Source organism: Podarcis erhardii, assembly GCF_964252035.2.
Source record: "Podarcis erhardii genome assembly, chromosome: 5".
NCBI classification, from domain to species: Eukaryota; Metazoa; Chordata; class Lepidosauria; order Squamata; family Lacertidae; genus Podarcis; species Podarcis erhardii.
Genome location: NC_138509.1, coordinates 23,246,025 through 23,273,435, shown reverse-complemented (window position 1 = coordinate 23,273,435; position 27,411 = coordinate 23,246,025). Strand labels below are relative to the sequence as shown.

General features: G+C 41.7%; 2 protein-coding genes across 3 annotated transcripts in view; one reads left to right on the top strand and one right to left on the bottom strand.

Annotated features, from left to right (window-relative positions):
* The window catches only part of OGDHL (oxoglutarate dehydrogenase L), a 64,261-nt gene extending 44,638 nt beyond the window's left edge, over positions 1-19,623 (top strand). For both annotated transcript variants that reach the window (XM_081861155.1, XM_081861154.1), the window contains exons 17-23: positions 7,625-7,803; positions 8,664-8,735; positions 11,044-11,169; positions 11,715-11,787; positions 12,398-12,561; positions 14,895-15,049; positions 17,324-19,623. In XM_081861155.1, coding sequence (XP_081717281.1) covers positions 7,625-7,803; positions 8,664-8,735; positions 11,044-11,169; positions 11,715-11,787; positions 12,398-12,561; positions 14,895-15,049; positions 17,324-17,447 — 893 coding nt within the window. In that variant the 3' untranslated portion in view covers positions 17,448-19,623. The remainder of the gene's footprint in view (positions 1-7,624; positions 7,804-8,663; positions 8,736-11,043; positions 11,170-11,714; positions 11,788-12,397; positions 12,562-14,894; positions 15,050-17,323) is intronic.
* A 1,429-nt stretch (positions 19,624-21,052) lies between these two features.
* On the bottom strand, positions 21,053-27,140 carry LOC309342048 (UPF0728 protein C10orf53 homolog). The gene is made up of 3 exons (XM_081862046.1): positions 26,884-27,140; positions 23,182-23,301; positions 21,053-21,907 (listed from the first exon to the last, which is right to left on the bottom strand). Exons 1-3 carry the CDS (start codon positions 26,975-26,977, stop codon positions 21,843-21,845), a joined length of 279 nt encoding a protein of 92 aa, XP_081718172.1. The 5' UTR covers positions 26,978-27,140; the 3' UTR covers positions 21,053-21,842.
* Positions 27,141-27,411: the final 271 nt, after the last annotated feature.

The window sequence follows — 27,411 nt, the reverse complement described above, 5'->3', positions numbered from 1 at the left end:
TCTGCCTGGTTCCAAGATTTAATAAAGAAATAATGTAAAGATAATAAAAGTGGCAGGACATGAAAGAAAAATGGAGAGTTAGCAAGGCTCTCTTCATGTTAGCAACAATCAAAGGTTTCTGTCTCCGTCCTGGAAGAACCATCCCCATTTCAGTATTTGTAATGAAGACTCACACTGCATGCTGTGATACACTTCCTCAGGAACAAGTCCCGTTTCAGTGCCATCTTATTACTTCTGTGTCAGCGTGCACTGAGTTAGGCAGATAAATGGCAATCCTAACCTAGTTTACCTGGAACTAAATGTTACTACTAAAAACGTTTGTGTTGGGGGGACAACTTACCTGCTAGAGCACAATAACCAGCACCGCCTGATCATTCAATAGTGTTAGGGATCGTCTCATTTTTATTTTAAAGTCTCAGTTCTGTCCACCTAGGCACAGTGGGATTGCATCTGATCCAAGGGTTAGTTTCTGGGCAGAGTGTGGATATGCAAAGTTGCTTATAGTCCAGGAGCCTTAGAATCCCTGGATTGCTGCTTTCCAGCCCAGCTGGGACACTAGACTGCCACCTCTCTCTTTCCCCCTTTGGTAACTCTAAATGTTTGCTGTGGGGCTGACTCAGACCACACTTTTCCTGCCGTCAGCTTCTTGCCTGGAGAGCAACTGCAATGCCTGCTGGGATTGGCAGTGCCCTTCTCTACTGAACAGGTAGCCTCCTTCCGGTGAGTGAGCCAAAGCCAGCTAAGCTGGGAGAACGGAAACTTTCCCTGGTCACCTGGAGGCCACAGTGTTTGACCAACGCCAAGGAGGGCAGCCATGAAACCTCTGCTGCCATACACAGGCTTCAACCTCTAGCTCTGGGACTGTGGAGGAGCAGGAAGAAGGAAGAGGTGATGGGTGTGAGGCAGGGGATGAGAAGCCATGCCAAGTGCTTACCCGAGTTTGCTTTCTCCTCCCCCTGCCATCCTTCCTTCTCTCTCTCCACCCTCCACAAATCCCCTGAGATCCCAAGGGGAGGCTCCCTCCCATGAGATGCTGGTGAGACACCACTGTTCTCCTGGCTCCATCCACTTCTCCCCTGCACTTGGGGATGTTCCTTGCAGAGAAGTGACAATGAACCCACTTAAAGGAGAGCTTTTTTCCTTGGCTCTTTGCTTTCGAAGGGTCTTTACACCAATAAACCCACACGCTGCAGCCAAGAGTGTAAAGCAGAATCAGTGTAAGTCAAATGTGTCCAAGATGCAATCTTATTTTATGGTGTATCTGTTTTTTTACTGTATTCAGACTAGATTTTTTTTAAAAAAATAATTTTTATAAGTATAAAAATATGACAATACAATCATACATCTTAATATTTAAAGATTCCTCCAAATCTCTGTACTTCCCACCTTCCCCACCATGGGTCCTATTGTCAACCCTTTCAACTGCATATTATTCAGTAGTCCATATTTTATATCACTGCATTGTGTCCATAGTATTTGCTACATTGCAAGCGTTACTGCAATCCTGCTAACGTTTTCATCTGCTTACAGTGGTCTCCAAGATAAATTATAAAATTTCCCCACTCTTTGTTAAAGTTTTGGTCTTCTTGGTCCCTGAGCTTCCCAGTCAGTTTTGCCATTTTGGCATAATCCAACAGTTTAATTTGCCCTTCTTCTCTGGTAAGGACTTTGTCTTCTTTCCATCTCTGGGCTAGCAACATCAGTGCTGCTGTCATCATGTACATAAAAAGTCTTTTCTGCTCCTTTGGAATGTCAGCACCCACAATTCCTAGTAGAAAAGCCTCTGTTTTTTTTAAATAAAAGTTAGTTTGAACATTTTTTTCAACTCATTATATATCATTTCTCAGAACACAAGACCACAACATATGATGCAAGGTGCCTTCTTTTTCTTTACATTTCCAGCAGATATTTGTACCTGTTTTATACAAACTAGATTTTTTTTTTTAAAGTCTACAATCCACTTAATAAAGACAATTAGTGAAATACTTGTATGTGGCCCAGGATTGATTTCTTCTTCTGTAGAACAGTGGTGCTTGAAAAAGACACCCCCCCCCCTGATGTAGGGCAGTAACTGTATGCATTTGAGTGGATTTTGCAGAAATCTACAGGTACCAAATACACATTTTAATTATGATGCTTATGGCTGCAACGTTATAATGGCAGTGGACCTCCTTGTTGTCAAGCTTGCGTTGCCCATATTGATATACATTCTGTGAAATAAAGCAGACCTCAAATTCCCACAGGCGCATTACCCTTGGCTACATTCTGCAGTCCCCACAGTATAAATCACAAATGACAAGTACATGAGACCTGTCAGTGACTGCTTGCTGGTGGGTTTGAAGTGGTAGCCTACTGTGTGCAGAGCATATCAAGAGCCAAGTTGCTCTCCTTTGGTCAGCAGGAGTTTCAGAGTTCACAAAACTTTCCTAATTAAAGGTAAGAATGCAAATTCTTATCACAGCTAGAAACGGAGTCTAGAGACTTCATTCTGTGCTTATTAATAACTTCTCCCTAGGTTGCCTCATATATTTGCAAATGGTACTCTTGGGGGTAAAATTACTCCAGCTACCTGAATATAGTAAATTTGACAGATAATGGATTGCATAGATAATTGCAATTGTAATTTCTATGGGTTTTTAGTGTCGTCATCGTTTTATTTGTATGTCGCTTTTCCGCAAAGAGAATCATGCTCAAAGCGGCTTACCACAAAGGAATCGGGAAACCATCTCAAAGTCAACCATCGTTAGAACGATTTCATAATAACTAGAACGGTTTCAGCACTATAAATATAACAAGATTACATTAATACCATTATACCTCCTGCGGTAGCCAGAATAACACCTTGGTCCTATAAGTCCCTCTCAGTCTCTCCCTGAATCTACTTCTTATAAGGCTTTCAAAGGCAGAGGGAAGCTCTATGAATAGACCCTTAGATACAGTTTTGAGTAGCTTGTTAGATTCTGAATTGTCAGCTTTCAAAGTATTTTCCATAATTATAGATCACATTCCTCAGTTTGTAGTTTTGTTTTGTTTTTGAGATACTGAAATCACAAATGAACACTTACCGGTAGATTTAGGACAACTCAAAACATCACACTTGTTGAAAATAACACTGATGTTTCCTGCAGCACATAAGTAATTCTTTAAAAAGATGTAATATGCGCAGCCGCCCTCAGTAATTGTGAAACTGCAGTTAGTTCAAGTCTCAGACTTATGCATGTATATAGTGACATGGAAATGGGAACTATAATTTTACAGAAAGGGAAAAGGCGTCTTTCACAACACAGTGACTAAAATTTAATAAAATAGTTTCTTAGTAACCTTGTTCACACAACTAGATCTACATTTCAGCAGCCAATTGTATATTCCACATACTTTGGCTTTTGTCTTGTCAAATGTCGCATCCGGCTCTGCCTTTCAGTTGCCAGTCCCAGCCAGCTTGTTCAGCAAAAAATGGTAAAAGCTTTTATTTTCCAACCAATTTTATTTAATTGTATTTCTTAGCTGCTTTCTCTGCCCAGAGATGCTCAGGGTGGCATGCAGCAGTCCAGTTTATAATACAACTGTGTAAGTTAATTAGACAAAAAGCATTTAAAAGCACAATTTAAAATCAGTAATGAAAAACAAACTTATAGCATGTGAACTGGAAGGAGAAGCTATGTTAAATATTTGAACTTTTTGATTCACGCAATTATGATGAAAACTTTTACCAGCTAGAAGAACTGAAGGTTTCACCTAAGTAATGAAAGGTACTTCTTTCATTTTATGGAGTTGTGGTTGTATTTTATAATGTAAGTGTTCAGTCTTCATGTCTTCAGAAAAAGAAATCCTGAAAAACAAGCCTGCAAAATGCAGCTGCAAAAGTGTTCCCTTAGGACTTACATTTACCAGATGCTGTTGCATGCTTTGAATGGCTTCAGTAAATAAATGTCTGTGAATTATACACTTTGATCAAGCTTGGTACGCCAGACTTTGCCCCTCTTTCACATTTCCTCCAAACCCATTTCAGCTTCTGTGCTGTCCATTGCATTCTAACCTAACCTAATAATAATAATAATTTATTATTTGTACCCCGCCCATCTGGCTCGGTTTCCCCAGCCACTCTGGGCGGCTTCCATAAAAACCAGAAATACACTAGCTACCGAAACCTATTCCCACCCTTCCTCATCTGAATCCCTTATGCTTGGAATTCATGGAATTGGACAGATTCATGGAATTTGTCAGTTGGAAGGGATACCAAGGATCATTCAGTCCAACCCCCTGCAATGCAGCAATGTTTTCCCCCCAACGTGGGTCTCGAACCCACAACCCTGAGTCTTAAGAGTCTCATGTTCTACCAACTGAGCCATTCCTAACCTCTGTTTCACTATTGACTAACTACTGTCTTTTCCTTTCAGTATCCTGGTATCCTTTTCACAATCTGTGCTTTTCTCTTTCTTGTATTCTCCTGATGAGAAATTTCCTTGATGGATTCCCATCTTTAAGACAGGTCCAAGCAGCTACTGCCTTCTAGTAGTGTGACTACGTGGAACTCTCTTTTCTTCACTCAATTCCATATGAAGCGCCAATAAGGAGTTCAGGGTTTGAATTAGTGCAAATTCAATATTCTGGAGAACATCCAATACCTTATGGTTATTTGCAAACAGTTCCCTGCTTTATTTTTACCATAGACTCAAAAACAGCACCTTAAACTTTGTACTGGACTAGCCATACAACAGGGGTCCCCGACGTTTTTGAGCCTGTGCGCACAATCAGAAATCTAAAACCATTGTAGAAACCCCAAGGTACTCGTTTCACAGAATGGAAATTGGTGCTGCTCAAAATCTCCCCTAGACGAAACACGTACACCCATCCCAAACAACATACAGACAAAAAAGAAGCAACACCCACCAGAAAAAGGCAACTGTCTCACAAAAAAAAAAGACAAAACCATTAATCAGAATAAATTGGGAGGAGCAAGAAGCCTCGAGGGACATAGGGTGAAGGGTTCCAGCCCTTTAGCAAACCTTTATGAAAGTTTAATACTTTAGAATGTGCAAAGAAGGTTTCATTTATAATTTCCAAATCTGCCCAGTCCCCCCTTCTCTCTTTTGTTTTCGCAGCACTTAAATGGTAAGGTGTGCTTTTTTCCCATTCTCTGTGCAGCAGAGAATTAAAAATTAAGGACCATACAGATAAATACCACATGTTTCAAAGCACATCCTCATCAGATGATTTTTTAAAAAATTGAAATCTAAATGTTTACTTTAAGTAGTGTATTTTTTATTGTTGTTGAAAGGGACAATCTTGTTTTAAGCGCTATGTATTAACAGTGCATCTATCTGCAAATCTGCTTGTCCTCCTCTTCCTGAAATGCTTTGGCGGTTTGGATAGAAGCAGGTAATGGGATATATATTCAGACAACTTACCTGGGAGATCAGGGAACCGCAACCCAACACCTTTCCTGCTAGAAACTGCATAAGGCAATATTATTGAATTCCTATTCTTGAGTTATCTTATCTACCAGTGCTGTTGTGGCATCGGTACCCACCATTACTTGAGTGCATACCTCACAACCAGGAAGAGAGCAAGAATTGCCATTCTTAACAATCCTGGAAGCAAGCAGTCAAGAATGAATATTGCTTTTGCCAGCTGACTGGCTGCACAGCTGGTGATGGTTTTCAACCTCTCTTGAGTACAGAGATTCATATGACATGCTGGGTACCCATTCAGTAAGGTGGCATTTGCACATATTTATCTGTGGATTAGATCTAAAGAGCCTCAAGGTGTAAAATAGGGTTGCCAGATTTCAAAAAGTGAAAATCTGGACACAAAAGTTGTTGAGCTTTTTGTTTTGCCTGAAGTTTTTGAGTTATTTTAAAGGAAATTCACCAAAATCTACACTCCCAACATGGGTTGCCATATGTCCAGAATTTCCTGGACATTTCAGCAATTTCCCCCCAGAAGCTGTTTCCAACTGCCAAGTCCCATCTATGTCTGGGAAATTACAGATGTATAAAAAGGTAAAGGGACCGCTGACCATTAGGTCCAGTCATAACCGACTCTGGGGTTGCGGCGCTCATCTCACTTTACTGACCAAGGGAGCAAGCGTACAGCTTCCGGGTCATGTGGCCAGCATGACTAAGCCGCTTCTGATGAACCAGAGCAGTGCATGGAAACGCCGTTTACCTTCCCGCCGGAGTGGTATCTATTTATCTACTTGCACTTTGACGTGCTTTCAAACTGCTAGGTTGGCAGGAGCAGGGACCGAGTAATGGGAGCTTACCCCGCCGCGGGGATTCAAACCTCCGACCTTCCGATCGGCAAGCCCTAGGCTCTGTGGTTTAACCCACAGTGCCACCCACATCCCATACAGACATATAGCAGCCCTATAAACATGTATATATATCTTCTTTGAGGGCAGGACTGCTTCTGCATATAGAACTGTGGTTTTTTTTTTATCCATTTGAATGGATTGCATGCCCCAACAAAAGAAGGGACCAGAGACTGCCCTTTCCAGATTTGCCTCAGTAGCTTCACAGGAGAGTCTCCTACAGGGTGCAATGCATTTCTAGATATCATACCGGTAAATTATCGACCATTCTGCTCACTTGACATCAGTCCATCTGATGTATGTTGATGATTAGGGCTACATGGCATCATTTAAAGTTGCTGCAGGAATATTCGTCCTCATGCCAATCCAACGACCTATTTAAATGCAAATGATCCTGGAAAAGCGGGTAACATGAGGGGCAAAAGTGGGGGGGGGAGGCATTTTGTCTAATAGGCACTATTATCTGGAAGCAGTGAAATAAATAAATAAGACCCTGGAGTCAAGGTGGGTCATTAAAAGAGAGACTAGGTTAATATTATATTTAATTATGTTTCTATGAACTCTCTGGCTCTGCTTGAAATCTTGTATTTTGAAACAGCACAACAAAGCAGCATTGTGATTACAGCTATTAAAGCAATTTACCATCAATCTGCCTTAGCTGAGTTGCTGGGCAAGAACTATGATACTTTAGATTTTAGTAAATTCCTGTTCCATTTTTACCCATTATTTAATGCCCTAACCCCTACCACGGAAGAGTTTGCTATATGGTCGTCCACAACACATAACAAACTACAGAGAGGGGAAAATTTTACTCGCTTCCTACGAGAATCCCACATAACATTCCAGATGGACCCATTTGTGTTTGCTGTATGTTAGATTTTAGGAAATATTGCAGCAGCATCGTGCTGTAAGCTGTAACATGTTAAGTGTAATGGAAGTGGCACAACATATCTTGCCACAACCACTCCACATTTTTTAAATGCTACCCAAGCCATTCTGGTATTTGCTTTTTTATTGCAGAATATGGTTTTCTTATGCCTCATTTTTCCTTTTCATTAGTCCTTTGTGATGGTTCCGAAGACTGAGATGCACAAAGTTGTATTGAATCAGTTTTTGACATAGATGTTTTGTATATTCGTATATACTGAAAGTGTCTAATTCTTGGATGCATAAGAGGCATAGTCCTAATTTGCTTCATTCTGTAATGCCATTCTGTAATTCAGCTTCAGGATTTATTCTCAATACATTTTGTATAGTCACAACAGAATATAGTGTGTAGTGATAATATATTTCCTCTTTCCCTCCTCATAGGTTTTGAACTTGGCTTTGCTATGTCAAGTCCTAATGCCCTCGTGTGCTGGGAGGCTCAGTTTGGTGACTTCCACAATACAGCACAGTGCATCATTGATCAGTTTATCAGCTCGGGACAGGCTAAATGGGTTCGTCACAATGGGATTGTCCTGCTTTTGCCTCATGGAATGGAAGGAATGGTAGGGCTTCCATTGATCAGAATAATAGTTTCCTGTGTGCAGCTAATTTCACAATTAGATATATCTAATATTTATTTAAATAAGAAGAAGGAATTGCTGTTACAGATGTGTATCAGTGGGTATTTCCCGAAGAATAAATGTGTAATGATTGAAAGAGAGAATGCATATAGTGGTTAGGTAAAGGTAAAAGGAGCTGTGGTCTACCACTGAGCCCCTTGGGTTTGCCGATCAGAAGCTCAGCGATTCGAATCCCCATGATGGGGTGAGCACCTGTTGCTCTCCCCCAGCTCTGCCAACCTAGCAGTTTGAAAGCACACCAGTGCAAGTAGATAAATAGGTACCGGTGTGGTGGGAAGGTAAATGGCATTTTCACACACTCTGGTTTCCGTCACGGTGTCCCTTTGCACCAGAAGCGGTTTAGTCATGCTGGCCACATGACCTGGAAAGCTGTCTGTGGACAAATGCCAGCTCCATCGGCCTGAAAGCGAGATGAGCACCGTAACCCCATAGTCGCCTTTGACTGGACTTAACCATCCAGGGGTCCTTTACCTTTTACCTAGTGGTTAATCCCGTGCATTTGTACTTGGAAATAAATTCCACTGCATTCAATGAGTTTCAACATCTGAGGAATAGTGTGCATTTATAGGGTGCTCCATTTATACAATAAACATGTTATATTCAGCCATCTATTAAACCTATGTCAGAGAGGGTGGTTATAAAGGCCACAGACAACCACTTCTATCAAACCAACTAAGTTCACATCATCCTGCCCAGTATGGAAATTAATGACAATTATATTTAGGATCTAGATTCTTCCAAGGCATGCCAACTTGTTTTTCTTTACATGATGTGATTCTCAGGGCCCAGAGCATTCTTCAGCCAGGCCAGAGAGATTCCTTCAGATGTGTAATGATGATCCTGATGCCTTTCCAGTAAGTATATCTATTTTTCCTTCCTACCCAGTCATCTCTCTTCAGGCACCAATAATAATAATGATGATGATGATGATGATGATGATGATGATGATGATGATAATTTATTTCTACCCTGCCCATCTGGCTGGGTTTCCCCAGCCACTCTGGGCGGTTTTCAACAGAACATTGAAAATGAGGGAGGCTCCCACCATTCTTCCTCAGTGCAACCCTTCTCCACACGGTCCCTGACACCAGAGCTGGGCATCAGGAGTTGTCCTTTGTTACATCTCAGAGAGGGAGGCTCACCATAGTAGCGGTGAATGACACAACAGTAGGCAGTGAATGACACAACAGACACAACTTAGGCGGCGGCGGCAGCAGCAGCAGCAGCAGCAGCAGCAGCCTTTTCCATAGTGTCCAGCAGAGAAAAGAAAGTGTCCTGAAACAGCCTTTCCCCCTATTTGTTCTGGACCCTCCCGGCAAGGGCTGCAACGTGGTCCAGCAATGCCAAGGAACACACTGGTGACTCTCAGATACAGGGCCTATAGGAGCTGCAGCATCGTTGAACATAGGACCTTCTGTCTGCCAGGCATGTCCCATGCTGAAGGAAGATGGGGTGGGAATGACAATAATAATAATAATAATAATAATAATAATAATAATAATAATAATAATAATAATAATTTATTTATTTATTCCCCGCACATCAGGCTAGGTTTCCCCAACCATTCTGGGCGGCTCCCAACAGAATATTAAAAACATGATAAAACATCAAAATCAAAAACTCCCCTAAACAGGATTGCTTTCAGATTTAGAAGACATCTAAAGTCAGATAGTTTTTTATTTCCTTGACATCTGATGGAAGGGCGTTCCACAGGGTGGGCACCACTACCGAGAAGGCCCTCTGCCTGGTTCCCTGTAACCTCACTTCTTGCAGTGAGGGAACCGCCAGAAGGCCCTTAGGGCTGGACCTCAGTGTCCAGACTGAACGATGGGGGTGGAGACGCTCCTTCACCTTGTAAAGTATGGTACACACATTTGAAACTATATTTCATTGAGTTTATTAAGAAATGGTGCACTCTCCTCTGCCTCTTTAGCCTGATAGGGTCAAATTTAGGCTACCAAGGTTTTTCCCCAGCCCATCCAGCCTCCTCCTCTAAGGAGAGGTGCCCTTGCCGCCTAGCTTGAGAAAGCGTGGCGCGCACATCTCCGGTAGAGGAACATGCAGGGGCTGAGGCAGGCAAAGGAGGGATGGGGGGGGGTGGATGTGGATGTGGGCTGAGGCGTAAGGGGGGGGGGGTTGGCAAGGTTGCGAAGGGGGCAAAATCTTTGGGTAAAGGGGGGGATTGTCTGCAGCGGCTAGAAGAGCAGGTGCCGTCGGAGATGCCTGAGGTCCTAATCTAGCGACGGCATCTGCACACTTCTGCCAAGTGAGCAGACAATGAATCGGTGCCCTCGGTTCTGCAAAGAGGGTTTTTCCGATCTTTTGCCAAGCTTCTGACCCCAGAGAACCTGCCTCTGGGTACTAGGGGCACTGGCAAGCAATCTCACATAACAATTGTTCAATTTCTTTCAAGGAAATATGAGCACTCGCCACCCGCTGCCTAACGAGATGGAGCAACTCCTTGGCATGCTCCTCTTGGAACCTAGTCAGTTCCCCTCCCATACTCACGAAATAGCGCGCTGAGACTTCTCCAGTCAAGTGAAGTATAGGGATGGCTGCGAAGGGATCTGGCAATCACGTCGGGGTCACCAGATGTTGGGTTGAAATGAACGACAGACGAGTAGTGGGTGTCATATGGGAGGCATCTCCCGAGCATGTCTCGGGGAGTCTTCTATTGAATATTACAGCATTCCCACATATGTGCTTGTTGCTGATTGGTTAACACAAGTACAAAGCAAAGGTTACATATAGACATTAATCATCAATAGATTAAAGGGTGGGAAAGGGAACGCAGAATTGGACAGGCGTGAAAGCTTCCTTATTAAATTATAACTAGTGATTGATATAGCAAGACTTAAACAATTACTCGGTGATTAATATACAGCATTCATCCATAAAAGCTCTCTTGGACACACCATGAGCCAGAAACCATAGGGCTAACTTTGCTTATAGCTTGTGGATAGCATAGCCCAGAGAGAGCTAAATCAATTGGATTTGGATGACTTGTTAAACCAAATCATGTGTAGCACAGTTGCAGGGTGATTGGGGAGAAGCAGAGCTGCCACATTCTCCTTCCAGAGTCTACATATTCACCGATTTACACTAAGCCATGGTTCGGGCTAATGGCTTCCTTTCTAATGCCCATAATCTGCCTTTGTTCAGGAATTTGAAGATGATTTTGCCGTTTCCCAACTCTATGAATGCAACTGGATTGTGGTGAACTGTTCAACTCCAGCCAGTTACTTCCATGTCCTCCGAAGGCAGCTCTTGTTGCCATTTAGGAAACCTGTAAGTAGTGACATTTGAGTGCTTTTGTACTAATTAAAAGTATTTCAGTCTTTTCTGTAAAAAATAATGAAGTATGGATGATAGAAGACTAGGCCTGTACTGTAGAAAGTGGGTTTAAATTTAATTATAGTTAAAAATTTAAAGAGCCCAATTGCTTATTTTAGGAAACTTCTAGAATATTCAAGATTGTTTCAGAAAGTCATACTGCAATTTGTTTAGATATAGGTATGCCACACAACAAACCCCTGCCCCACTGAGACAAACTATTTTGGCTTTGTCCATTACTGATTTATGTACAGTAAAGTACTTTTTAGACATCAGAGGGATTAGGGCAGGCAGAGGCATCCAAGGACAGCAGAGTGCTCAAATCTCCATGAATTTTATTAAAACTTAAGACCCTTTAGATAGGGGTGCTTCTACCCTAGTTAATCTCCAGGCACTGAACCCATTGCTTTTTTGTATGGAAGTCAAATTCTTTGCTTGTGAGAAGTAATCTGACTCAATAAAGGCAACATTTTACAATTATTATACCGCCTATTTTACAGCTGATTATTTTCACACCAAAGTCCTTGCTGAGACACCCTGAAGCAAAATCCAGCTTTGATGAAATGGTGTCAGGTAGGTTCACTTATGTACGTTTTGTTTTGAAACATTTTAACCCCTTTTTCTGTCATGAGATCCAACACTCCCCGCCTTACATTACGTTGTTGGCATGGGAGTACTACGTTTGTGGCATGGAGACCCTTCCGCGGGAAGAAAATAGCAAAAACACAATAGAATAGCTGCAAATGGATCCGCGATTGCTGGGGGAACTAATTTGTGATGTCAACTTGTCAGCCAAGATAAGGTGCTCAAGGTCTTCACTGATACAAAGCAAATCTCGTATTTTTTCTTAAAATTATATTAGTTATAACAAAGATTGTTGTTCCTCTGTCTGTTCAGAATATTATTGAATTTAAGAATTACAGAACCAATACAAGTACATGAGAGTTGGGGAAAATTGCCACAGAGAACCAGTTGTGTTTCATGAAGGGAGTCATTTTCTTTGTGTAATTACTAGAGAGTGGCAATATCCCTAAGTTATGGTGAGAATGGAAACTATGGAAGGAGGGAAGGAAGGCTTTCTAATCCAAGGAATATACCAAAAAATTACTTCTATTTTTGAGAAATCCTCTAGGGTTGATCAGACTAGGCACCTTGTAGTAAAACACTTTTGTTGCGCATCTAGGTACCAGCTTCAGGCGTGTGATCCCTGAAGAAGGACCTGCAGCTGAAACTCCCGGGGAGGTCAAGCGGGTGATTTTCTGTACTGGGAAGGTATACTATGATCTTGTTAGAGAGAGAAAGAACCAGGATTTGGAGAAGGAGGTGGCTATAACCAGATTGGAACAGGTAAAGCAAAGAGAGAACTTGTGCGCATTATTTTTAAAATGTACATGTCTGTGAAGTACACATAATAACCTTTCTCATACTGAATCTGTTGTTAATCTGATATGAGATACGCACATGGTGGAAGTTGCTCCCAGTACCAGTCATCACATGGAAGCAACCTAAGGTCCAAATAGCTTACTGTTGCAGAAGATAAGGCTCTGTAAAACAGTTCTGGACATAGATACAGACAAATACAGATACAAAGTATCTCCGTTGCTCCATATAACACCGAACAAACAACACCAACAGACTGAGACCAACTAACAGACTGCTGAATTGACATACATTAATCACAGATAGGGTTGGGGCATTGGGCCGTTACCATCGCAACTGGCTCGGCTGACTGTGCACCTGAAATTAGCTCATCCATGGGGTGATTTAACTCAGGAAGGAAATTAATCCCATCTCATGTCCAGTTACTTCAGCAAAGTCAGACTAATCATTTAGTTCAGTACTGCCTTACACTGACTGGTAGCCTCTCTCCAGGGGTTAAGCAGGGAGTCTGTCCCAAGCCTACCTGATGATGTGGCAGCTTGAACAAGGGGTCTTGAACCTAGACACGTAAAGCAAATGTTGTGCCACTGAGCAACAGCCCATCCTGTTGACACTTTTTGGTATCAAAGTAGAAGTTCTGTTTTTAAAAAAAGAAACACAAGGTGTTTTGATTTGGTGAATGGAGCATAAGATTATGTAGACAGAACCAGACAGAGGGCCTTCTCGGTAGTGGTGCCCACCCTGTGGAACACCCTCCCTTCAGATGTGAAGGAAATAAGCAGCTATCCTATCTTTAAAAGACATCTGAAGGCAGCCCTGTTCAGGGAAGTTTTTAATATTTAACGCTGTATTGTTTTTAACACTTGATTGGGAGCTGCCCAGAGTGGCTGGGAAAACTCAGCCAGATGGGAGGGGTATAAATAATAAATTATTATTATTATTATAGAATAACTGGACTGGAATCTTACCTGATGGGAATTGACTAGGTTGACTTCTGCAAATTATGAATCCCATTCTGTATTTATAAAATGTGAATACTTTGTGATCTGCTGCCTTCACGAGGGTATTCTAATGCTGCTTTTCATGTGATGCTTAAAACTGTTTTCCCATTTCCTTCATCTGAAAATGGGGGGGAGGGGGGGATACTGTATTGACCAAAATGAACATTTGATTTTAAAAATGGTAGTTTTCTACTTTCTGCCTTCTTAACATTAACAGGTAGTGCATTGCAAATGAAAGTGCTTTTGGCATCACTTTTGATCTGAGGATTCTCGTGATGAGGATTCTCAAGATGACATCCAAACACTGCATGTCATTGTGACACACTTTTGGTTCCTTTTGATGTGAGCAGGAATGTATCTAAGTCCAAGAATAACAGTAGGATTACTCAACAAATGTAGTGCCTGGGCAGAATATATCATTTACAAAAAGCAACATGTTCTTTTCTTTGCTGTGACTGTATTGTATAATTCTTTTTAACCAAATTTTTTTTTAAAAAAAACCCAGCAATGTCATATATACTCATACTGGTAAATTTTCATATGTCCATATTAACTAGTTGGATTCTGCCCCATGTATAAAAAGGTAAGCAGTTAAGACTCATTGATTTCAAAATGAAAGTTTAAACATGGTCAGTGCCACTCTTTTGCTAAGACAATGAGACCTGAAAGTGCTTAGCTTTGACTAGATTGTGTCTATAAGTATTCATGTGAGTGAAATAAAAAGTACATTTATGATGAAAGTGGCAGTACATGTATTGTCTGTCGAACAAATGACAGTACTCACACCAGCTTCAGAAATTTGCAGCAGAAGTGAAATACAGGCAACTCTCAACTTTCTTGGGACTAGCCTGTAAAGCCAAAATCAGATTTAGTCAAAAAACATTGGGTTCAGTGGAGGGTTGGACTGCCATAGTGTTTTTCCTTGTATGCCCACCCGCTCCCTTTCTGCTTTATTATTATTGTTGTTGTTGTTATTATACATTTTTTTGTGAAGCACGTAAAACTGAGTGCACACAAATTAAATATGTGTAGCTTGCGAGTTACCTGCATATACTTGCTAACTGTTCTTGCCGTCACCATTCTAACTGTTGTGTGTGGGTCAGATTGGGATATTAGAACATTCCTTACATACTAATTTGGAGAGATTCCTTTTTTGAAATGTGCCACACTCACTTTGAGCGGTAGACGATATTCCTCATGTATTTGAGGAATAAAGATGTGTCGGCTGTGTACGCAGTGGGGACCTGTTACCATGCCAGAAATTTCTATATTTCATAATATCTTCCCATTCCCTTCTAGATCTCCCCTTTCCCTTTCGACTTGCTAAAATCGGAAATTGAGAAGTATGCTAAAGCTGATCTTGTCTGGTGTCAAGAAGAGCACAAGAACATAGGCTACTACGACTACGTCAAACCTCGTTTCCGCACCATTGTGAACCATATTCGACCCATATGGTAGGATGCTTGCAGCAGTTTTCTTTTCATTCAGGGCTTCTGCCCCCTTTTGTTTTTGCTTTTGGTGCATTGCCAAGAACATATGAATTAAGAAGTTGACGACGAGGCCTTGATAGATATTTCCATCTGGGCTGCTGGCCAGTTGAGAAAATGGGGGAGATGGCACAGAGTAGTTGTTGAGCTTTTTTTGTGGAGGATTACCCAGAGTTATTTAGGTTTTTTGGGGGGGGGGTTAACCAGGGTTGTTGAGCTGTTTTTAGGGGGGATTGTCGAAAATCACTCACCCACACGCATTGCAAAGTCCACTTCCCATGAAGAAATAAAGAACATATTAAGAATATCATATAGTAAAAGGCCAGGGGCATTTCTTTTAGGAATTTTAAATGATGATATTCCAAAAGACAAAACTAAATTTTTCTTATACACAACGTCTGCAGCAAGAATCCTGGTAGCTAAGTATTGGAAAGGGAATCAGTTACCCACTAGGGGAAACTGGTTATGTAAGCTTTCAGAATAGAATTAGCTAAATTTACACACATAATAAGACAAAAGCCAAAAAGTGAAGTAAAAAAAAGAATGGGAGTGCCTAAATGAATACCTCAAAAGTCGAGGTTCGAGGACAGAAATCTGGCTGAGTCTGGAATAACCTTGTAAAGTGAAAGGATAAGAAAGAGGGATTTATATCTAGATGTTAGGATAGAGATGATAAGGAAAACAAGAAAACAGGAAGACACAATGAGAGATAAAGGAGGTGCTGTGGGATTGGTGGAAGTCAATGTCTTGTTGTTGCTTTAGTGTTTATAGTATTAATTTGTAAGATATGGATTTGGTTTTGGTTTTTTAGTTGTTGTTTTCTTTAGTTTTCGAATGTTGGTTTTTGTGTGTTGTGTATTGTTATTTTTCAATTTTTTGTCGTGTTGTTATTGTTGTGTGGAAAATACTAATAAAATTTATTTATAAAACAAAAGAACAAAATCCACTTCCCATCTGTCCCATCGCCAGCAGAACCTGCCAATCGCCTGCCCAACTGCATCAGACATTGATGCAGCAACCAAAAACACACACAATAGCCACTGACAGCCGTAGCAGCAACCAATCAAACGCCCACCCTATGCACTACCCATGTATAAGACAACCCCACTTTTTAGCATGAGTTTTAAAGAAAAAAACCACATAATCTTATACACGGAAAAGTGTGGTATGTGAACTTCCTATAGAACCTTGAGGTGTTGCACTCAAACTATGTATGTGAGTCTGCTCGAATCGCCCGTCTACCAATTTATTTATTTCTACTGCCTGACTTTAAAAGAGCAAGTATGACAGGCCCCTTCAGAGCCGCAGGACTTGCAATCTGAAACAAAGAAAGGGGGGGATGGAAACAAGGGTACGCAGAGAAAGAATATGATCATTACAATTATGCACACTTAGTTACTGTAAGGCATACGGATTGGGGGGGACGGGACACCCAGAAAAGGTGTTTTGAAATAAGGGAGGTGGTTGCACAGAGGCATTCTGAGAGGCAGGCTCCAGCATACTGAACAGCCTGGGGAAATGGACACAGTATTCAGGAAGTGGGAGACCTTTGGACAGCTAAGGCTGGTCGAGCTAGATAAAATCACAGAGAGGGAACATAAGAATGGAGAGAGACAAGGCAACAACTGTTGATGAGGGGAAGTTTGTGCAGGATCTTGGAGGGAAACAGAAATCAGACAAAGGATTTAAGTAGGAGAGTACCAGTGAAGTTTCAATAAAGCAAGCATCTTGCACATGGACAACAGTTTGAGGAGTCACTCACAATGGAATTCATGAAGCTTCACAGTACAGGTTGGCTGAAATAGTTTTTACCCACATAATAAGTGGATAGCCTAAGCAACAGGCTCATCACAGCTATCTGCCAATCACCCAATCCGACCACCCTTCTGAGTAATACCCCTCCCCACCTTCTCACTATATAGAAGGGTCTGGTGACTTCTGTTTCAGTGTATCTGAAGAAGTGTGCATGCACACGAAAGCTCATACCAAGAACTAACTTAGTTGGTCTTTAAGGTGCTACTGGAAGGAATGTTTTAAATTTATTTTGTTTTAGCCTAAGCAAGTAAGCCTAGCCCGTGGCAAATAGTAACTAGAATCCTATACGTATAAGTAACGGTCTATAGAAAGTATCTAATATAAGAGGTGACTAATGTAAGAGGTGTTTATTATCAGTGTGTCTCTGCTTCAAAAAACGTCACATCTCATTTTTATCATTTGCCTCCTTGTCTCTTCTGCTTCAAGGTATGTCGGCCGTGAACCAGCTGCCGCTCCAGCAACTGGTAACAAGAACACGCATCTCGTGTCACTCAGAAGGTTTTTGGACACAGCTTTCAACCTGGAGGCATTTGAAGGAAAGATGTTTTGATTGTAACGTTGTGGCCCATTATCTCCGCATGTAGTATAGTATGTATGTATTTAGGGAAGGCCATGACCATTACATGAAATAAAATTCAGCAGGGAAAGACTTCTTGGGATTTTTTTTGAGGTTGGCTTTTTCAAATACCTATTTTAAAGCTTGCCTCTTCTAAACCACTGTGTGTATGTCGTAAAAGCTAAGGGTTCCTCTTAATTCTCATCCGGTCAATGTGGTTCTGTTGATTACATCACAGCTACCTCTTGTTAGGGAGATGGAAGAAACAATTATTTTGCTTTAAGTTTGGGAATATTCAAGAAAACTGGTGTGCATATTTTAATGGGATTTCCTTACATCAGGTACTAATTTCTCTTTTACTGCAGGCTGTATAAATGGTCTCATACAGTTCAAATGAGCAACATTTTTCATACAGATTCCACCCCACCCTGCCCCCAACCATTCTTTGTTGAATTCTCACATGTCTGAATACAGCAAACAATTTAGCAGGCTTGCTTTCCATTTAGACACCAGAACTGGGGCACGAAACACATGGTACTGTTTCCTCTCCCTGTTAAGTGCTGGGGGGAGTTAGTGAGAGCATGCAAGAACCCCAACAAGAGCTGCTGCTGTGCTTACACTGGAGATTGACATATTTCCTGTGTCAAAAAATGTGATCATTGCCCTTCAAAGTTGGTGGGGCAATTGCAGACGCCATTATAGTTCATGTTGAGATCCCTGCTGCTCCTTCCGGATTTACCCCGCAATGGGGAAGTCTCCTTTGTTGTTTAAAAATCACAAGGTATGTTTTGAATAAGTTACTAAGGGGGAAACTGAGCAGATCTGGCACTATCTGGCTGTTTCTGATCAACTCTGGGCATTCTTGAAGCTCTGTACACTGCAGAATAGTTAAAATTATCAATGCAGTGGATAGGCATAACAGCTGAGCTTTCTAAACAAGGGTTACAGTTCTGGTTTTTTTTACTCTCACAGGATCTAAAATATATTGGAATTTTGCTTTGCATTATTTAACTCTAAATGGCATTAGTTGACTCGCTAGGCTGTGATCCTGTGCACAGTTACATGGAACTGAGCAGCATTGAGCACAATATAACTTCTCAGTGAACATACTTAGGGTTGTGTTTTAAGTAGCCCCAAGGCACAGCATTTTGAGCTTTTTTATAAACAAGAATTTTAAAGGGAAGAAGGATGCTGTCTAAATAATAATAGGTCTATATATTTTGCTCTGTTTTTACAAGGAAGGCCATCTCGGTATAACTTGAAATATTTTGTGTCTCCTTTTGAGTGATAAATGCTCTTGTGGCTGGGAACGCACAAATTTAGAGAACAGAATTAACATAGACATAAAAAGTAGGAAATGACAGGCTTCCATTTTCATTGCTGTTTGCGGACTGTAGCATTATATTTTAAAAAATAAATTCTATCCAAGAATGTGAAAAATAAGCAGTGGAATATAATGTCTGTTTTCTTTATGGTTGTTTTTTGACAGCTTATCCCCTGGGAATTGGTATTAGCATCCCATTCACAAAAATACTGGCATCTTGCAGATCTTCTTTCCTGTATTTTTCTCTTCCTCTGTCTTCTCTATATTTTGACTTGAAGTCTGTAGAATTTAATACAGTGAAAGGAACTAGTCTGTTTGGGTACAGGTTTTTAAAGAAATCTGTTCTATATTACCCCCCCCCCCCAAAAAAAAGTTGATTACTGTTGCCACTGGTGAAAGAGAAGATGAACTAATTAGAACATGTTAACAAAACTGTTCATACTTCTGGCAAACTCAAAACAAAGCTAGCTTCATTCATTTACCTAAACTAGTGAGCCATTGTCTTTATATATCCGTAACAGCAGCAAAGCTCTAATTTTTCTAGAGAAATTACATGTTTTGAAATCTTAGGTTACTTACTTCCCATTACAGAGATCTCTATCTTTACATCACTTGGTGTATATTTCATAATTTACAAGTGTCATTTATCTCAAATCGGCTGACAAGTATAAGGAGGTTTTTCCTATGTAACCTATTTTTCTCCCAGAAAATCACTCTGTGTTAGTGTGTTTCTTCTAGTATTTTCAGAAACTTTATGAAATTCACTGGCTTGCTTATTATTTTGCATTGTGGCTTTCGTGCCTAAGACACCATGAATGAGTGAAAATAAAATGTATGCAGAAAAGAGCAATGTCTTGTGTGTTTCTTGTTTTTAGTTGGAAAGGGGTCTCTCAATTCAGCAAAAAGAACAGTATGCTTAGGTGACAATTCTAGCTAAGCCTTCCATTAAACTCAACGGGACTTATTTTTGAGAAAACATGTATAGGGTTTACTGACATTCATCAACTAACGTTTATTCAGAGTAGATTTGATGAAATTAATCGTAGAATTGTAGAGTTGGAAAGGTCCCAGAGAGTCATCTGGTCCAACCCCCTGCAATACAGGAATTACAACTAAAGCACCCATGACAGATGTCTGCTTAAAAATCTCCAGTGAAGGAGAGTCCACCACCTTCTGAAGCAGTCCGTTCCACTGTCGAATAGCTCTTACCATCAGAAAATTATCCCTGATGTTTAATCAGAACCAACTTTCTTGTAACTTGATGCCATTCATTTGGGTCCTACCCTGCAGAGCAGGAGAAAGCAAGCTTGCTCCATCTTCCATGTGACAGCCCTTTAGATATTTGAAGATGGCAATTATATCTCCTCTCGGTCTCCTCTTTTCTAGGCTAAATATACCCACTTCCTTAACCGTTCCTCATAAAGCTTGGCTTCCAGACCCTTACTTATCTAGCTTGCCCTCTGCACACATCTGAGCTTGTCAATATCCTTAAATTGTGCTTAGAACACCTCACCTGCTCCTCAAAAGATTATAGTCAGAGGCTCTGAGATTACATCCACAAACTCCTTTAGTACCCTTGGGTGCAGCTCATCAGGCCCTGGAGACTGGAAATCATTTAAAGCAGCTATGTGTTTCCTTTCCACCTCTCCTATCTTGAGCTGCATCATTGATCATTGCATCATTGATGCTGTTATCTCCATGTTGGGCACTACTTTCCTTTTGGGTGAAGACGGAGGCAAAAATAGGTGTCGAGCAATTCTGCCTTCTCTCTAACCCAGGTTAGTCCTGGCCATTAATTTCAATGCGCCTGTTCTGGATAAAACTCAGCTGAATGCATTGCCAAGTGGTTTACCAAGAAACAGGCAAGGGATCGCAATGCAGTCTTGTGTAACGCTCTCCGGCCAAACATTTGGATGCCTGTCACACCCCTTTCCACTACTGCCTCTGAAGGAGGCTAGCTGTTTGTGAAATTAGGAAAAGGATGGAAGATATTGCACAAATTGTATGTAAGGGTCTCGCTCGGAAAAGGGAAATAGTTGGAGTAATTGTGGGGTTCTGCCATTAATGCCACTCGACTGCTGATTGCAGCACCATTGCTGCACAGCTGGCAAAGATCTAAGTATGCTTCCCCCCCGACGGCAAACAGTTCTGAGGACTGACGGGGACGCAGGGCAAAAGCACTTAATGATACATTTTCTTCAATGAGGAAGAATACTTCAGATCCATTTGGGGGATGAGAAATGTGTCCTAATGAGGCAATTAGTCAAGACAAAAAGGCTGTAAAGCAATTTAATTAACACTGCTCCTGGTACATTTGAGGACAACTTTGTATCTTCTGGAGATTACATTTCTCACTGGAGTGAACAATGGGCTGCTGCAGTCCAGGTTTTGCATGGGAGAGTCATTTGAGGATGCAAATACATCTCATAAACGATGGGATGTATCACAAAAGAAAGCTTGTGTAGCGGATAGAGTATTGAGCATCTAAGCAACTGAGATTCAGATCCCCACTTAGTTTGCTGGGTGCCACCACTGGTTCCTTTCAGTCTCAGTTGGGAACAGATCATGGTGGACGGCGCTGAGGTCTTCGGAAGAACTGTAAGATGCAGGTCAGATCCACACGACACATTTAAAGCAGGACTGCCTTGTAATTTGATATATCTAGAAGACATCATACAAAGTCTACAGTCTGAGGAGTTGCAGATCATGGGTAGATGCAAGACTAGCCGCTACCCAAACGTATCTCTCCAAATGTAGTCATCTGAGGATGGTGGCCTTATATCTTCATTATTGTTTGCACATCTTGATTGCACATGATCCAAAAGAAACAGAACTGTCATCTCACACTGCCTATCAAGCCAATACCAGCCCTGAGATCAAATCTCTGTGGCCAGTTAAACTGCCTCTTCCACCTGGATGCTTTTAGCCACACTGGCGGTGAAAAAATAGGACTCAATAGAACCCTTTTGAAAGACAGGGTTAGCAACGTAATGGGCGATGCAAGGAAAGAGTCTTATTTATTTGATGTGAGATTTGCTGTCAAGAGCACACACTGGGCCTCTTACTCAGTAAGCGTTTAACACTGCATGTCTAGCTTCTTGGCAAAGTGGGTCCAACAGGCCATCGCCTCCTGAGAGAGAGAGAGATGGACAATGTTAAAACATAAATAGGTCATTGGAGGTTTCCCCCCCACCTCTTAAAAATGACACTCCTGTTCATGGCTTTAGGCAGCCTGGAAAAGTTTTGCGATGCTATTCAAGCCTCTTGGTGTGTGTGTGTGTTGATTTCCCCCTACTGTACCATATAACGCTAGAATTCCTCAGCCCAGTATACCTGAAGGAGCGTCTCCACTCCCATTGTTCAGCCCAGACACTGAGGTCCCGCTCTGAGGGCCTTCTGGCGGTTCCCTCCCTGAGAGAAATGAGGTTACAGGGAACCAGGCAGAGGGCCTTCTCGGTAGTGGCGCCCGCCCTGTGGAATGCCCTCCCATCAGATGTCAAGGAAATGAACAACTCTCTGACTTTTAGAAGACATCTGAAGACAGCCCTGTTTAGGGAAGTTTTTAAGGTTTGATGTTTTATTGTGCTTCTAATATTCTGTTGGGAGCTGCCCAGAGTGGCTGGGGAAACCCAGCCAGATGGTGGGCGGGGTACAAATAATGAATTCTTTTTCTTCTTCTTCTTCTTCTTCTTCTTTTTCTTCTTCTTCTTCTTCTTCTTCTTCTTCTTCTTCTTCTTCTTCTTCTTCTTCTTCTTCTTCCACCAGCCCAAACCTGGGCACTGCATACTGTATTTGATTGTTGTATCTAATATTTGTGGGAGGCTGAGGATGTGTTGTTCTGGAGGCAGGAAGGGCTCTCACACAAGGGTATACAAACATCCAGGTCAATTTCATCTCCTGCCCTCCATTTTTCTTTTGTGTATGTGCTGTTTTCAGCTGGCCCATCTCAAACAGACTCTGAACAATAACTCGCAAAGTCAGCCTGAATAATAGTTTTCTCTCTGCAGGTTCAATATCCACCAGTAGTCGTAAGCTTGCAGTATCTTATCTGGGTCGTCCCCCCCCCCCTTTGGGTACCATTTTCTTTTAATTCACAAACATTTCTTCCATATACCTAGCTGTTTGGGGGCAAGCTGGGGGGGGAGGGTTTGGGCAAGCTGGCGGGGAGAGGCAACAGGGTAGGTGAAGTGTCAAGGGACGAGGGGTTGCCTAGTTGTGGGAGAAGGGATCAGCAATGGAGTTGGGGCTAGGGGCTTTTGGCAAGCAGCTCCCATAGTTAGAATCAAAATATATGAGCCCTACTAAAGAATGGAAGGAGCCAGCTGTATTTCTTCTATCATTTTTTACATTTCTTAGAAATGTTTTTAAAAAGCAAAACAGAAAACAAGTTTATATTGTACCCACCAAAATCCAGATCATTAATGTTGCACTGAAACACAGTCTCTCCATTTACTATGAGCTGCACTTCATTCCAATCTGGTATTTCTTCAAGGATTACTTGGTGTCCATCAGCTTTCAGCACAGCTACAGAAAGGCAGTAGGTAGGTAATGTTGCTAAAATACAATGCTATTGACAACCAGATTCAGATAAGAAATGGAGAATACTGCTGGTTTGTAGTACTTCTTGTTACTTTAAGGGGTGTGTCATCCGAGTAAGCAGCTGAATTTCTTAAAGATACTTAAGATTTATATCAAGACAGCTAAGAATAATATCATGCATTCATTTGGGAGGAATATGCATTAATACGGTTTAAAAATAGGAGGGGCAATACCAAGTCGGACGCTGAAGTTTCGTCATGTGTTCTCTGGGTCTGTAGCAGGAAAGCAACAAACATGGTTTCAGAGTCAAGGGTAGGGTACGAGGGTTTGACATAAGGCAAAAAAGATGGTTTAAGGAGCGAAAGTTACTTCAGACTTTTTAGCTAATCCAATTATACATCATGTAAAACATTTTGAGAGAGGGAGAAACTGTGGCATATCAGGACCTTCTCACAGAAAGAGGTTTGCTTGCTTTGGAAGTCGAATGGAATCTGTTCCGGAAGTCCGTTCGACTTCCAAAACATTTGAAAACCAAAGCACGGTTTCTGATTGGCTGCAGGAAACTCCTGCAGCCAATCGGAAGCTGTGGAAGCCCCATCGGATGTTCGGCTTCCAAAAAAAGTTCAAAAACTGGAACAATCACTTCAGGTTTCAATCGTTCAGGAGCCAAAACGTTCAAGAATTAGGCTGTTCAGTTTCCAAGGTACAATTGTACCTTGGTAGGTGGGCACCAGAATGTTATGGAGAACGGCATTTGACAAAATGAACATGCAGGCGCAAGGAATATGGTTGCCCTAGAATAAGATAATGGATTGCAGCAGACTTCATATCCCTTTACAAGCATTCTCACAAGCACTTATTTCAAAACTGGGTTTAGGCCCGGGTTTGGCACTGAAGAAGCCTTCATCACCCTGTTGACCTCTTGTGGGAGAAAGCATAGCCTCTGACATTTCTCTGATTAAAATAGGGGTGTCTTATTCAAAAACAACAATTTTACTATTCATACCCCACCCATCTGACTGGGTTGATCATATTTCTATCCAACAAATATAAAAACATAAGGGAAAAAAAATAAACATTTAAAAAAAATCCCTATACAGGGCTGCTGCCTTCAGATGTCTCTAGGGCTGGATAACTCCATACCCTCCAATATTTCTACAGTGAAAATGGGGACATCCTAAGGAAAAGTGGGACATTACAGAGTCAAATCAGAAACAGGGGCTGCTTCTGTGTATCCGGGACTGTCCCTGGAAAACAGGGACACTTGGAGGGTCTGAGAAAGATGAATTCATCCCTGTTGATTCCTACTGATGTTTCACTAAAGCAGTGGATCCCATCAACCATGGTGTCTCACTGGTTTTATAGATTGAGAGTAGGAGTAGGAACAGTGATAAGCTGGTTCTGCTTCTGTTTATAGGGCTCCTTTTAGAAGATAGCACTGGAGGCGAGATTACTCGATTCCATGGCAGTTGTGCTGTGGAGTCCTGTAAGGTTCTATCTTATCTCCCATGCTTCTAAACACCCATATGAATCCTCTGGTTAAGGTCATTGGGGAATGTGGAGTGAGATGCCATCAATATTCTGGTGACACTCTGTTGTTCTGCTCCTTGCTCTCATGCCTGGAAATTAAGTGTAAAGGCCTTTCTGAAGTAAGCCTGGCTTTGACTTATAGGGGATTTCTTTTCTTGTTTTTAAGTGAAAAGGATCTAAAGTCATTGAATCAACAGATGGATTTGGTATGATTAAGAACAATGGGAGGTTGATTGAACTCAAAAGTCGAGAGTAACTTACTTGTTGTGGCATCACACCATAATAACCAATAATTAGCCTCCAAGTGGCCACAACCTTTTTATTTCTAATAATCTATTTTCTCACTGCAGTCCTTTGCCCACTTACCTGGGTGTCAGCCCCACTGAACTCAATAGGATTTCTTTCTGAGTAGACATGCATAGCATTGCACTGTTAGGATGGTGTTAGTTCAGGAGATATGACTGCTTTTCAAATTTGCCCTGCCTGCAAATGTACAGGAATCACGTATGCTTGTTTTAAAGATGGCCTTCTTTTGCTTTTTAGTCTACGGTTGCCATACATCGAGAATTTCCAGGACATATCCGGGATTTGGCTGTTGGAAGCAGTATCTGGGCAGGAATCATTGTAATGTCCAGAAAAATCCAGATGTATGGCAACCCATGTTGGAAGTGTAGAATTTGGTGAATTTCGTTTTAAAAATGCAAAAACTTGTTTTTTTCAGATTTTGCAAAAACAAAAAACAAAACTCAAAAACTGCTGTGTCTGGATTTTCACTTTTTGAAATATGGCAGCCCCTACTCTGGTGTGCAAAAAAAGAGTGAGAGACTCAAAGTTGTTCTACTCCCCTTACTATGGAAATTTCTCTTCTCTCCCTTCACAAATGTAGCTTGGGTTGCCAACTAAGCTCATTTGCCCTTAGCTAGAGGAGGATGTGAAACAAGAAAAAGTCCGGCTATAGAAAAGAAGGGTATCCTTGGTTTAATAACAACAAAGGCAAAATGAAAGTCAAACTCATAGAATTGCAGAGTTGTGTTTTTATATTGTAAACTGCCCTGTGATCTTCGGATGAAGGGCAGTATAGAAATTTAATAAAGAAAATAAAGAAATAATAATAATAATAATAATAATAATAATAATAATAATAATAAAATTATTTCTACCCTGCCCATCTGGCTGGGTTTCCCCAGCCACTCTGGGTGACTTTCAACAGAACATTAAAAACAGAATGAAACTTCAAACAATAAAAACTTCCCTAAACAGGGCTGCCTTCAGATGTCTTCTAAAAGTTGGATAGTTGTTCATTTCCTTGACATCAGATGGGAGGACGTTCCACAGGGTGGGTGCCACTACTGAGCAGGCCCTCTGCCTGGTTCCCTGTAACCAGATTTACTGCAATGTGCTCTATGTGGGGCTACCTTTGAAGGGGACCCGGAAACTACAACTAATCCAGAATCCGGCAGCTAGACTGGTCAATGGGAGTGGCCGCTGAGACCATATAACACCAGTCCTGAAAGACCTATATTGGTTCCCAGTATGTTTCCGAGCACAATTCAAAGTGTTGGTGCTGACCTTTAAAGCCCTAAATGGCCTCGGTCCTGTATACCTGAAGGAGTGTCTCCACCCCCATCTTTTACCCTGAACACTGAGTTTCAGCGCTGAGGGCCTTCTGGCGGTTCCCTCACTTCAAGAAGTGAAGCTACAGGGAACCAAGCAGAGGGCCTTCTCAGTAGTGGTGCCCTCCCTGTGGAACACCCTCCCATCAGATGTCAAGGAAATAAACAACTATCAGACTTTTAGAAGACATCTGAAGGCATCTGAAGGCAACTACCCTGTTTAGGGTAGTTTTTAAGGTCTGATGTTTTATTGTGCTTCTAATATTCTGTTGGGAGCCACCTAGAGTGGCTGGAGAAATCCAGCCAGATGGGTGGGGTATAAATAATAAAGTGTTATTATTGTTATTATTGTTATTATCATCATCATCATTCCCACCCCATTTTCCTTCAGCATGAGACATGTCTGGCAGGCTACGTCACAAACCTTGTAAGCCCTGCAGACGGAAGGTCCTATGTTCAACGACACTGCAGCTTCTGTAGGCCCCATATCTGAGAGTCACCAGTGCATTCTTTGGCATTGCTGGACCACGTTGCAGCCCTTGCTGGGAGGGTCCAGAACAAATAGGGGAAAAGGCTGTTTCGGGACAGAAACAGTTGTGGACACTTTCTTTTCTCTGCTGGACACTATGGAAAAGCCTGCTGCTGCTGCTGCCTAAGTTGTGTCTGTTGTGTCATTCACTGCCTACTGTTGTGTCATTCACCGTAACTATGGCGAGCCTCCCTCTCTGAGATGTAACAAAGGACAGCTCCTGATGCCCAGCTCTGGTGTCAGGGGCCGTGTGGAGAAGGGTTGCACTGAGGAAGAATGGTGGGAGCCTCCTCCTCCCCCTCCCCCTGCTCCTGCTCTGGATCCTGAATCTTCTCAGGAGCAGGAGGACAGTATACATTGGGAACGGTGGTTTGCAGAGAGGCATAGTGCAGAAGGCAGAAGCTGAGAAGTACTGGGTGGGGA